The 13,405-nt window shown below is 52.1% G+C and overlaps 1 protein-coding gene across 2 annotated transcripts in view; it reads left to right on the top strand.

The window, feature by feature from the left end:
* Rab7b (RAB7B, member RAS oncogene family) overlaps positions 1-5,870 on the top strand; it is an 18,282-nt gene extending 12,412 nt beyond the window's left edge. For both annotated transcript variants that reach the window (XM_013017380.1, XM_013017381.1), the window contains 2 exons: positions 2,332-2,457; positions 4,790-5,870. In XM_013017380.1, coding sequence (XP_012872834.1) covers positions 2,332-2,457; positions 4,790-4,867 — 204 coding nt within the window. In that variant the 3' untranslated portion in view covers positions 4,868-5,870. The remainder of the gene's footprint in view (positions 1-2,331; positions 2,458-4,789) is intronic.
* Positions 5,871-13,405: the final 7,535 nt, after the last annotated feature.

Below are 13,405 nucleotides of genomic sequence, written 5' to 3'. Positions count from 1 at the left end.
GCTAGCCTTGAGCTGAAGAGCTGAGGGACAGCGCCCAGGCCCAGCGTTCAGGCCCCACGACCAGACGCAAAAAAAAAAAAATAGTAATAATAATTTGTGGTACTTGATTGCTATTTTTAGAGATGATTTAGTGGTTTACCACTTAGTATTAAACATGCTAATTTTAAACTTGTATCATCAGTCATTTTAATGTATTGAGTTAGAAAAGCATCACAAGTAAAATAATACAAACTAGCCTGACTTTATTAAACATTTGGTCTCCAATGAATGTGCAAAACTAAAAGTGTTCATAGCTCATTATTACCCCTAGGGGAAAATTCATGGAAGCTACAACTTGTAAATTTTTCATGGCTCCCATATCCCCAAATGCCACATCCCAAATATATTGCCAGAGCCTAAGTTATAAATAACTTTTGTGCTTCATAAATAAAAGATAAGGTGATTCTAAAAGTCATAAAACCATCACTGCATAGGTGACAATGGAAAAGCTATCTTCAGTGGCTTTCTTCCCACACCAGCTCTGAAGGCGAGGTGGGCAGAAAACACAAGGCATCCTCTGTTCTCTGGAGAAGCAGTCACTTTATACCATTTTACTCCACCGCAATGTGTATGGCAACTCCTGAACTCCAATCATGAGCCTCCTTAAATGCACAGCACCTGAGGAGGTGAGGGTCTGGGCAGGAGGCCAGACATAAAGAAGGAAGGAGGTATTAAAATAAAAAAATTAAAAAAAATCTAAGTCCAGCCAGGCACCAATGGCTCATACCTGTCATCCTAGCTATTCAGGAGGCTGGAGATCTGAGGATCCTAGTTCAAAGCCAGCCAGGGCTGGAAAAGCTGTGAGACTTTTATCTTCAATGGAGCACCAGAAAAGGGAAAGTGGCTCAAGTGGTAGAGCGCTCGCCTTGAGTTGAAGAGCTCAGGGACAGCGCCCAGGCTCAGAGTTCAGGCCCCATGACCGACAAAAAAGAAAAATCTAAGTCAAGACTTTGGCCTCAAATACTTTGAAAGATACAAAATCCTTTGAGCACCTCAGATGCTATCAAGTCATAAGGGGTGTTCATTTCCAATGCTCATCTGATTGATTCTTACTGGGGGAAGAACAAATTCCCCACTTCCATCCCTACCTACAAGTTACATAGACCAGTTTTTACCTAGTGTACCTTGGGGACATTTTTTTTTCAACCCAGGGATTTTCCCCCCTCTCTAGTGCATTGAAGGTTGGCCCTTGATTGCTCAACAGCTCTTGAGCACCTCTGTCCCACAGGAGACAGCATCCAGAGCCAGGGCTGGGGTCCCTCCGCCCTAAGCTCCAAGAGGAGCTGGAGACCAGAGCCTGAGACCAAGGCTTGGGGATTCTCCCTCCTCTGCTCACAGCCACAGTACCTGGGAGACTGACCAGGTAGAGGCCAAAGCGCAACTGTGTAGCTAACCCTGGTCCTCAGCCCCTTGTCCGAGGCTGCAAACCGCTCAGTGCCAGGGCAGTGGTGGTGGACGCCAGAGGAGTTGTGACTGGGGACAGTCCGTGGACATCCTGGGCCCGCTGGAATACCACTCAAGGGGACCCAGGCCTCCGGAGCCTGGGTCTGCCCAGCCAGCACAGGCACGGGGTGGGAGTCCCTTCCTGGCTAGGGTCCAGTATGGCCCCCTCCCTTTGGAAGGGCTTGAAGGCATCAATGGCAAGAAGAATGTTCTGGTTCAGGCCTTAGGAGGACAGCAGGTGCAGTGAGGTCTGATTCTGCCTTGCCTTGTGTTGGAATCCTGCTCAGCCCCGAATACTCTGGGCTTGCTTCTCCAGGCTCAGGCCCCTCATCTGGGAAACAGTGCCGCCCAAATACCGCATATTGTAGATTCCTGTTGAGAATGTAGGAGACACGTAGACTCACTCAATAAGCGAGAGTGGCTAGGTGAGGGCTGTAGTGACGGGCGATGGATGGCGCTGAGGAAGGCGGTAAGGGCGGTAATGCTGGGGATAAAGAGGTGAGGATGGCGGTGGAGGGGAGGATAGTGAGCATGGTGAGGACATGATGCTCACAGTCTCGTCGTCGTTGTTAGAATCCCTGGGGCAGTGAGAGGAAGAAGCGGGGACCAGCCTAGGGGCAGCCTCCCTTTACGAGCCCAGCATCCGAGTAGCAACCCAACCTCAAGAGCACGCGAACGGTGTAACCCCATCTTGACAGTTTGCTCCCACTCTCCGAGGCCACCCTGGGGGCTGACTGGCACCTGCGTTTGGAGGGGGCATGCGCACTGGGAGCGCGGTGGTGACCCCGGTGCGTGGCCGCGAGCATGTCACAGGAGCGGTGACCCCTTCTCCCTCCTCCCCCCACTCAGGTGTCTCAGGAGGTGGCCCGAGGCTGGTGCAGGGAGAATGACATGCCCTACTTCGAAGTCAGCGCCAAGAGCGACATCAACGTGGTGCAGGCCTTCGAGGTGCTGGCAGCCCGGGCTCTGGCCAGGGTGAGCGGTCCCTGAGTTATGATTCCAGCCGGGGGGTGTGCAGAACAGAAGATGGGGGTAGTGGTGGGGATGTGGGGAGGACAGGAGTGGTGGAGGGGGACAGGAGTATCAGTCGCCTTACTGAACTCATTGCAAGGGGGCTCAGGATGGCTGGTGCCCCAGATCCAGAGGCAAAAGGGGCTCAGGGTAAGTAGTTAGGGGTCCCCTATCCACTAGCTACCAAGATCCTTTAGAGAGCATCTGAAAACTCCAGATCTGAGCCTCACCCTGAAGCCATGGGCCGAACAGAAGCCCCACAGGACCAAGCATTTGTCCAGGCGGAAGAACTCCTCCAATCAGAAAGGGGGACAGCCTGAGCCCCCCAGCTGGGATAGCCCAGCCAGCAGGGGGCATGTGTGCCCGGCACCCGCGGGCGTCGCAGGAGTGGTTGAAACATGGCTACTGCAAATAGACAAGACTTAGTAAAGGCAAGGTGGGACTTGGGGGGGGGCACAGGGTGGAGCCGGGGCACAACCTGTCCTGTGGGGGAGGGAGGGAGGAGAAAGGGGGTCAGGAACAGAAAGCTGTCTCAAAGCAGGTTCAGGGCTCCAATGCTATTATTTTTTTTTTTTTGTCAGTCATGGGGCTTGAACTCTGGGCCTGGGCGCTGTCCCTCAGCTCTTCAGCTCAAGGCTAGCGCTCTACCACTTGAACCACAGCGCCACTTCCAGTTTTCTAGTGTTTTATTGGAGATAAGAATCTCACAGACTTTCCTGCCTGGGCTGGCTTTGAACTGTGATCCTCAGCTCTCAGCCTCCTGAGTAGCTAGGATTACAGGAGGGAGCCACAGGGACCCGGCTTTTCCCAATGCTATTCTTTTGCATATGTGCTAGCTCCTGGGGCTTGAACTCCTGAGCTTTTTGTGCTCAAAGCTTGAGCCACAGCTCTACTTCTGGTTTGTTTATGGGAGATAACAGTCTTCTGGACTTTCCTGCCCCCCCTCCCCCACGGGATTGAAGCTGTGACCCTTAAATCTCAGCCTCCTGAGTAGCTGGGATTACAGGCGTGAGCTCCCCCACCCCCCACCCCAACATGGGATACTTGTTCTTTCGTTAACATCCTTTCTTGGCAAAAGAATAGGTTGTACATCCCATTAAGCAGCCAAAAGCACCGCAAAGGAAGGGGTCCCAGGGTTGCTTGAAAATGAAATCCTTCAGCCTGTGGAGCCCATAGCCTTGAAGAAGTCCCCTTACCATCCTACCCACCCCCCAGATCCTAAGGAAGGATCTCTTGATGGGGAAAAGGTCAGCAGAGTGGCCCAGAACTTGTCTGATGGCGAAGAGCCTGCCCTACACACACACACACACACACACACACACACACACACACACACACACACATGCCCCCACCCCCTGTCCCCTGCTGGTGCGGGAGAGAGGGCAGGGAGGCAGAAGGGCCAAGAAGTGACTGAAGGACAGAGGAAAGGAGCCGTGGGGCTCTTTCAGGTTCCCAGAGAGAAGAGGGTGGGGTCAGCCAGGCACAGGGAAGGTGGGGGGAGGGAGAGCTCTCCAGCAGAAGCAACAGAGTGAGTCATCATAGTCTCTGTCGGAATCAACACGTGGCCTCAGTTCTCCCTTCTGGTGAATGGCAAGTGTGAGATCTGGCTGCAGGTCAGGAGGCCTGGCCTCCAAATCTGGCCACTGAACTGCTCTGAGCTTCTGGGAAGAGGAGGGGAACAGAGGAGAAAGAGGAGGGTAGGAAGTCGGTGGCTTCCTCCTCTGGGCCTCAGTTTCTCAACAATACCATAGAAAATGAAAGATGACAAGCCTGCCCAAGCCATTAAAGCAGAGCAAAGGGCTGAGCTCCATGGCTTCTACCTGAACGCCAGCTCCTGGGGAAGGAGAGCTGAGGAACCAGTCTAATCTAGTCACAGGTTAGGGAGACCTCCCCTCAACAAAGGAAGCTGGACTTGGTGGCACATGTTCGTAGTCCCAGCTACTCAGGAGGTAAAGGGAGGAGGATGGTGGTCTGAGGCTAGTCTGAGCAAAAACAGGAGAACCTACCTGAAAAAAAAAAACTAAAGGAAAGAGAGAGAGAGAGGAAGGAAGGAAGGAAGAAAGAAAGAAAGAAAGAAAGAAAGAAAGAAAGAAAGAAAGAAAGAAAGAAAGAAAGAAAGAAAGAAAGAGAAAGAAAGGGAGAGAAAAGTGAACTGGAGCTGAAGTGGTAGTACCTGCCCAGCAAGCATGAGACCCTGAGCTCTAATCCCAGGATCAGGAGGAGGAGGAGGAGGAGGAGGAGGAGGAGGAACAACTGTGCTCGGGCCCCAATCACTGACTCTTCTTTCCCTCCTTAGTACCAAGGCATCCTAGAAAACCACCTCATGGACTCCATCAAGCTCTCGCCAGGCCAGCCAAGGAGCAGGTGCTGCTGATGTCCAGCTTGAGCTCAGGATGCCCAGAGCCTGCTCCTGCTAGGCTCGAACCCCCTACTCCGCTGCCTGCCTGTGTCCAGCTAATAAGCAAGAGGCTCTGCAGCCAGAGCTCTTGCCCATTGCTGAACCCAGAATCAGAGCAGCCCTTGCCTGGGCGGACTGCGGAGAGGACAGGGCCGGGCCCTCAGGGGCCTGGATGAAGCCTAGAATGTCCCAGGTAAACCTGGGCCCTGGAGAAGTCCCAAGAGACTTGATGGCTCCTGCTCCCACCGATGACCTCCTCACATGCAGACCTCCTCCACCCTTCCCATGGCACACCCCCAGATTCTCTAACACAGCTTTGGACAGCAACCAGACCAAAGGGCAAGGGTGTGAGATCCCCACCCAGGGCCTGGGGCTGCCTCCCCTGCTGGCAGAGGCCTGAGACTCCCTCTGCTCCGGAGGACCAGCTGTCAGGGGCTCTCTCCCCCTCCTCCTTGCTCAAGGCTCCACAGCTTATTCCCAAGGGTGTGTCTGTGTTAGATGGGGGTGACCGGTGCCCTGTGCATATCAGAGTATGGTTTGGGGGCCCAGAGGCTGCACTGATATCTCAGTTGCTGTTGCTGATATGCATTTGTTTCTTCCTTCAGCAAGTATCTTTAAGTGCCTGCCACATGCATTGCACGGAGGTCCTGTGACAAACAGGACAGCAGCCCTGGCCTCCCGGAGCAAGCCACAGCACGGGAGCAGGTGTTCCCAGAGAGCAGGCAAATGCCACGCACAACGTGAACGTGGGACCCCGGGACGGGCTGGGAGGAAGTGCTGTTTTACACAAAGTAGTCCATCCAGAAGGGCTTCCCCGAGGACGGGACCTTTGGCCTTGAGAGCGGGTGCCACCTGAGAGAGCTGGAGGAAGAGCATTTCAGGAGAGGGAATAGTAAAGCTCGGGCTGAGGGCCAGCTTTCTGGAGGCCAGGCACCGGGAAAGGATATTCATTGTGTGTGTGTGTGTGTCTGTCTGAAAATACTGTACAGAGGGGTTACAATTACATGGGCAAGAAAATGAGTACATTTCTTATCAAGCATTGCAGCCTCCTCCTTTGTTTACCCTTCCCATCCCTTCCCATCCTCTTCCCCCCCCCCACCAAAGTTGTAAAGTTCGTTTTTCGACATAAGGACTTGTACATCTCATGGTTGCAATGGGTCCACCTGCATCCCTATTTAAATGGTTTGTTTTTCCCCTTCCCCTCCACAAATTATACCTACATCAAATGCAGTGAAAGAAGGGGTTATACTGTGGGGAGGGACATACAAAGCAACAAAGAAATCATCTTATAAATGTGTTAGAAACAATTGCATGAAACAAAAAAAAATTTGTATACATATCTTAGGGTTCATTTCTCTAACATCACCTTATCTGACCTTTTCTGCCTGACTCAGACATATACTAGATATTGCAAATAAGGGAAATCATGGGACCTATGTTTCTTTGGACCTGGCTTACTTCACTTAATATAATTTTTTCCAAGTCTTTCCATTTCCTAACAAATGGGGCGATGTCATTCTTTCTGATGGAGGCATAGAATTCCATTGTGTATATATACCACATTTTCTTTATCTAGGATATTCATTTTCTAGCAGCTCGGTTCCCCCAAGGTGCCTTTGTGCTCTTCTAACTGGCCACCAGAGGGCAGCAGTGCTACTTGCTTCCAGGCTGCACAGGAAATGCTGTCCAGGCCAATGATCAAAGAAAGCTCTGGAGGTGCTAAGCCCAAATTTACAGGAGGTAAAAAATTCAATACCTTAAAAAACTGGCAAAAGAAAAAGAAAACCTGCAATAGACTTGAATCAGAATGATATTGGAGACAAATGCTAGGAGGAGGAGCCAGGAGAGCTCAGGGCTTCTCTCTCCCTGCAGATCCTAAGGCCACCCTCTTCTCTTCTGCTTTGGAGAGCACAGATAGGGCAGCCTGGCCTGCAGCAGGTGGACAAGGCGAGCCTTTAGGACCTCCACTGGTCACGTTCATGCCCACCACAGACATGGCTCCCACCTTCCCTTCTGAAGTTCCAAGCAGACCCTGGGAGTGCTAGCCTAGGACCAGGCTCCAAAGATTTGCTTCCTGGAGTAGCAGGCAAGGGAGTTTCAGGAGCCCCTCTCCGGGCCCTTCCCACCTAGCCCGGGAGTGTGGCAGCCAAGTGGGACAGCTGACAGCCCTACCTGTGTCCTGCAGGGGTGTATCCTCCACAGGGGGTGGCATCTTTGCATATACACCGCCGGTCAGCGTGCAGAGGGACTGGCGGGTGGGTACGTACCCATCAGCTCGGGCACTGCTGAGGGCAGGTGGACCACTCCTAAATGTGCACAACCAGTAAATGTGCCTTCATTTTTTAAATTTTATCCTTTATGGGGCAGCATCCCCCTGGGTCCCTGATTTCCTTTTCTTCCATTTCCATTGCCCACAGGCAACTGTGGGCCAGAACAATTACACTGAACATTTCCGAAATGAACAGTTGACTGCTCGGAAAGCATGTGAGAAGCTGAGGAGGGTGGCGAAATCTCATGCTGTCCCACCCAGGATGTGAATCACTCTTTCATCCAGCACATTCGCCCCGAATAGGCGACCTGCTCTATCCAGCAATCATATGATCACCCCGTTATCACAGTGCTTCGAGAAGATCAAGCGCTTGTGTTGGAGTCATCTTGGCACAGTGGCCTGACTGTCACAGTGGTCTTCCTTTCTGCTCTGTATCCCATCAACAGACACTGCCTCCTTGCCTCTCAACACAGCAAGAAATTTGAAATATACAGCCGTGTACCCTTTATTACCGTATATTGCTGTGACTGTCTTATTTTATCATCAGTTGTTAAGCTTTTGCTGGGCTTTATTTGTAAACTGAGCTTTATCACAGCTGTGTGTGTATCCGACAGGCACGTTTGTCAGTTTTAGTATTATCCAGTTTCGGCCATCCACTGGGTGTCTTGGAATGCATTTCTCTAGGATAAAAACCATATTTGCTTTAAAAAATTATTGTTATTATAAAGGTGATGTACAGAGGAGTTACAATTACCTAAGTCAGGTAAAGAGTATATTTATTTTTGGACAATGGCAGCCTTTCCCTCACTCTCCATATTTGCCTTTTAAATTTAAAAAAAAATTGATAGTTCAAAACGCAAATGACACCAGGCATTGGTGGCTCACGCCTGTAATCCTAGCTACTCAAGTGGCTAAAATCTGAGGATTAAGGTTCTAAGTCAGCCCAGGCCGAAAAATCTATGATACTCTTATCTCCAATTAAACAGATTTTTTTTTAAAAAGCCAGAGTGGAGCTGTGGCTCAAGTGGTAGTGTGACAGCCTTGAACAAATAGCCAAGTAAGAGCACAAGGCCCTGAGTTCAAGTCTGTGCATGCATGCACATGTACTTGTACACACACAAAAACTAAGAATTTCAAGGCTGGGAAGGTGGCTCAGTGGTAGAGTGCTTGCCTTGCATGCATGAGGCCCTGGGTTCAATTCCTCAGCACCACATAAGCAGAAAAAGCCAGAAGTGGTGCTATGGCTTTAGTGGTAGAGCACCTTGAGCTGAAGAGCTGAGGGACAGCGCCCAGGCCCAGAGTTCAGGCCCCACCTCTGACAAAAAGAAAGAAAGAAAAAAAAAAGAACATAGCCAGGTGCCAGTGGCTCACGTCTGTAATCCTAGCTACTCAGGAGGCTGAGATCTGAGGATCGCAGTTCAAAGCCAGCCCAGGCAGGAAAGTCCGTGAGACTCTTATCTCCAATAAATCACTCAGAAAACCAGAAGTGACGCTGTGGCTCAAGTGGTAGAGCACTAGCCTTGAGCTGAAGAGCTGAGGGACAGCACCCAGGCCCAGAGTTCAAGTCCCACAACTGACAAAAAAAAAAAAAAAAGAATTTCAAGATGGCAACAACAGAGGCTTCTGTGGAGGACAGGCCCTCCTCCCGGAAGCTGGTCACTGTCTGTGAAGTGGGTCCTAAACCAGCCATGAGCTTCCAGCACCCTCCAAAGTGAGGGCCCAGCCTGCGTAGTCCTCTGACACACACCGCTGCAGCCTGACGGGGGAAGTGCGTGGCCGTCCAGAGCACAGCCACGTTGGAATTCAGCCCTAGGCTCGGGCCACACATGTCACACTTTCAGTAAGCAAAGCCTGGACAGCAGGCTCCAAGTGGGGAGGGCTGATTTGAGGGGCCGAGGACCCAAGCACCTGTGTCATCACAACTAGGGGACCGGTGACCAGTCCCCAGGGTGGAGTGAACTCCCGAGTCTAAGCCAGGTCCCCAACTTCTCACCCCACGAGGTGGAGAGGGGGACCCTGGAGGCCGTGACTTCAACCTGCCGCCATGACCCCCACGGGGCCGTGACCCCCACGGGACTTGGGCAGGACAGCAGGGCGCCACCCGTGTCCCCTTGCTCCATGACTCTGACTTCAGAGAAGACTCAAATCAACAAGATGCCTCTGCCCAGCTGCCAAGACAAGCATCCAGGCCAGGGCTGTGGGTAGCACACATGCCCTTGAGGCCTGGGGACAAACAGCCAAATCTTATCACCAAACAATGCTAGTCTGGGTGGCTGGCTGCCATCCTGCCTAACAGGGCTGGAGAAATGCGGTCCGATGCTTGAGGGAATCTCAGACCTCACTGCACACTGGGCAATCTGCCCAACCCCCCAGGCCCCTAACCACTCAGGCCCCCCTACCCCCAACCTCCCAGACCCCAGCTACGGTAGCTCCTTCACCTGCTCCCTGAAGCCAGGCTACACAGCTCCTCAGGATGGAAGACCTGGGCTACAGGAGTCAGCTCAGCAGGGGCAAAGCCTGTACCAGGATGGCAGGTAGGCAGTGGGGTGTGTATATGTGTGTGTGAGACACTCAGTGGACGGGTATGCATGGGGGAGGGGGGAGACAGATGTGCCCTGTGTGTAGCATGTACGGTGTGTGTGTGCACATGTATGGGAAGGGCGACTTAGAGGTGTAGCCTCTAAGAATAATAAACACAGTTCGATGCCAGTGCCTAGACAGGCCAGAGGCTGAGACCTGAGGATCATGCTTCACAGCCAACCCCAGTCAGGAAAGTCTGTGAGATTCTTAACTCCAATGATCCAGCAAAAGGCCAGAAGTGGAGCTGTGGCTCAAGTGGTAGAGCATCAGCCTACCCACTTGAGCTAAAGACAGCACCCAGACCCTGAGTTCAAGCCCCAGTTAGGGCACAAATGAGCAACAATAACAAAACAAAACAAAGACAACTATTAGGATGCTGGGGACAGGCACACGCAGGAGAGCCTCACCTGCATCTAGGACTCCACAAGAGGGCGCTGGCCTTTCCTCCCCTCCTCCCCACCTGTCCAGCTCCATCTCCATCTGTCATTGTCTGCACCATGCTTCCTCTTACCACTGCTCTCCTGGGGCCCATCACCTGCTTCCCCCTCCCCCTCCCCCGCCTGCCATTTGCAGGCAACCATGAGGACAGAAGGTCTCCACCCCAAGCCACTGTTGGTGTCTTGGGCCTCGATGTCCTCAAGGCTCCAAAGAAAGGGACTTTGTTCCAAAGAAAGAGCCTCTGCTGAGACAGGGCGCAGGCCCTGAGTTCAAGCCCCAGTACTGGTACACAAATCAAAAGGGAGGAGGGGAGGAAAATAAGTATTGGCAGAAGGAAGGGGGTGTGAGGAAGAGGAAGAGGAAGAAGCAGCTAAGAGAGGAGCTACCCTCCCAGGAATTAGCTGCTCCCGTGGTCAACCCACACAGCCTTGACTCTGAGGCTGATGCGTGGGGACTGGGCCTCAGACGGGCCTGGACACACCCTACGGCCTCCCCCCCAGCCCTGGCACAGACGCCCAGTCTCCCAGGTGCAGTGAGATCACCTCAATTTTCCTCGGTTCTCTTGTGTTGGTGAGGAAGCCAAGTTTCTCCAGGGAGGTCAGTCAATAACAGCAAGTGTTTCCAACCTCAGCAGCTCAGCTCCGGAGATAAACTATCGAGAGCATGCACCGTCCCGTGAACAGCCATGGACCTGCTGCACTTAGCTATTCCCCAAGGTTAATCTCAGGACTTTCCAGTTAGCCAACATCTTGGAGCCGGTTCCCTTGGCTAAGCCCAAAGTTGGCCACTCAAAAGACCCTCCTCCAATTGATGGGTCAACTTCGTGGCTGTGTTAAGTACAATGCAGCACACAGGCCCTGAGGCCTGCACATGGACAGTCCTGTCAGGCCCTCAGAGGACAAGATTGAAGCTTCTCTTTGTAGCATTGTTTGTAAGAGAAAAACAGAACGATGAGAAAGTGGGCGCAGTGAAACAAAACACAGAGAAAGTGGAAGCGACCCACCTGTCCTTCCACAGGAAACTGGAGAAAGAAGAGTTCTGTGGTCAAACAACGCAAGTTCGTTGCTGTTGAAATGGAAAGACTCCAGCCAGGCACCCCGGGCTGAGTGTCAGGAGCAGGTGGAAGGCAGCCAGCCCATGGGCCACACAGACCACACAGAGCAAGTCCCAAACCAAGCACCAGAGTGCTTTCTCCTCCCACGTATTTATCAGAAAGCCATGTGGCCAAACAACCCAAACCAAAAGAACCTAGGGTATAGCTGGGGTTTACTTGAGTAGATCAGGGAGTGAGACAGCTGGTCTGCACTGGAAATGGTCTCTCCCCTCAACTAGTTGTGGGGCCTTTCTCTCCCCTCTTTCACACTCTCTCTCTCTCTATATATATATATATGTGTGTGTGTGTGTGTGTCATATATCATATATATATATGCTTTCTTATATATCATATATATGATTTCTTATATATCATATATATATCATATATATATGTATATATATATCATATATATATATGTTGTTATTGTTTTTGTTTTTTTGTTGGATGTAGGCCTTGAACTCAGGGCCTGGGTGCTAACTCTGACCTTTTTCACTCAAGACTAGCTCTCTACCTCTTTGAGCCACAGTGCCATGTAAAGTTTTCTGGTGGTTAATTGGAGCTAAGAGTCTTAGAGACTTTTCTGCCCAGGCTGGCTTCAAATTATGATTCTCAGATCTCAGCCTCCTGAGTAGTTAGGATTCCAGGGGTGAGCCACTGGCACCCGACTTTATTTATATCTTAAATGTATGCTCACACATATTCTTTTTCATAATTCAAATATTCCAATGTTTAAAACTTGAACCAGACCAGGTGCGATGGCTCCTACCTGCCATCCCAACCACTTGCGAAGCAGAGATTGGGAGGATCGTGGTTTGAGGCCAACAGCAAAAATTCAGTGAGACACTTCCTGCCCCTCAATCCAACAAGTAAGCTGGGAGTCATGGTATGCATGTTCCAGGCGAAAAGCCTAAGACCCTACCTCGGCTCTCAGCTCCTGCCGGCTCCTGGCTCCTGCCGGCTCCTGGCGGGTGGCATCCTCTCATGCAGCGCCAGCCTGCCTTCCTGAGTCCGAGGGTAAAGCTCAGCGCCTGGTCACCAGGGCCGCCTTCAACTCCAACAAGGTGGATGTGGTGGCCACCAACAACCCCTCCATCGGCTCCACTACATGGTGTACATGTTCCAGGCCGACTCCATGCACCGTCAAGGCTGAGCACGGCAAGCTGGTCACCTACGGCAAGGCCATGACCATCTTCCAGGAGCGAGACCCGCCAGATGCCGGGGCTGAGGACAGGGGTGGAGTCCACCGTGGAGAAGGCCCGGGCTCCGCTGAGGGGCGGCCAGGCGCGTCATCGGTCCATGATGAACCACGAGAAGGACGACAACTCGCTCAAGAACGCCATCTCCGTGGCTACGGGCGCCGCCACGGCCGTGGGCCAGCACAGCCCAAGCTCAACAGCCAGCTGACCAGCGTGGCCTCCGCCAGCCCAGCCCAGCATGTCCGTGGTGGACCTCACCTGCTGCCTGGGGAAGGCCGCTAAGTACAATGACATCAAGAAGGCGGCGAAGCAGGCGTCCGAGGGCCCCCTGCAGGGCATCTCGGGGTACACTGAGGACCAGGTGGTCTCCTACGACTTCAACAGACAGGCCCACTCATCCACCGTGGATGTGGGCGCCGGCATGGCCCTCAACCCCCGACACGGTGGAACCCGCCCTGTGCCCGCCACTGCACCCCAATAAAGCTTGCTGCACCCACACCCTGAAAAATAAAAAAGACCCTACCTATAAAAACAGGCAAAAAAGGGTTGGGGGCATGGCTCAAATGGAAAAGCACCTGCCAAGCAAGCACAAACTCTTGAGTTCAAACCTTAGTACCAATGTCACCTCTTAAAAAGAAAATTCTTGACACACAGTGTGAGCTTTGGAATCAGGAAGGCCTGGGTTTGAGCCCTGACCACCTTTGTCAGAGTCTACATGTTGTCTTGCTCCATTTTCTCACTGGATAGTCAGGAAGAAGTGCTCAGCTCTAACCACTGGCGTTGGCTTATACATGGAAGATACTTGTGATTTCAGGCCTAGGAGTCTGGGATCCCCATTGCAACATTTAACAATGGGTACAATGTATCTTTTTGTTTTTCTTTTTTGCCAGTCCTGGGGCTTGAACTCAGGACCTGGGCACTGTCTCTGAGCTACT

Source organism: Dipodomys ordii, unplaced genomic scaffold (genome assembly GCF_000151885.1).
Source record: "Dipodomys ordii isolate 6190 unplaced genomic scaffold, Dord_2.0 Scaffold35, whole genome shotgun sequence".
NCBI lineage: Eukaryota > Metazoa > Chordata > Mammalia > Rodentia > Heteromyidae > Dipodomys > Dipodomys ordii.
Note: the sequence above shows the minus strand (reverse complement) of the source record. Positions and strands in the feature narration are given on the sequence as shown.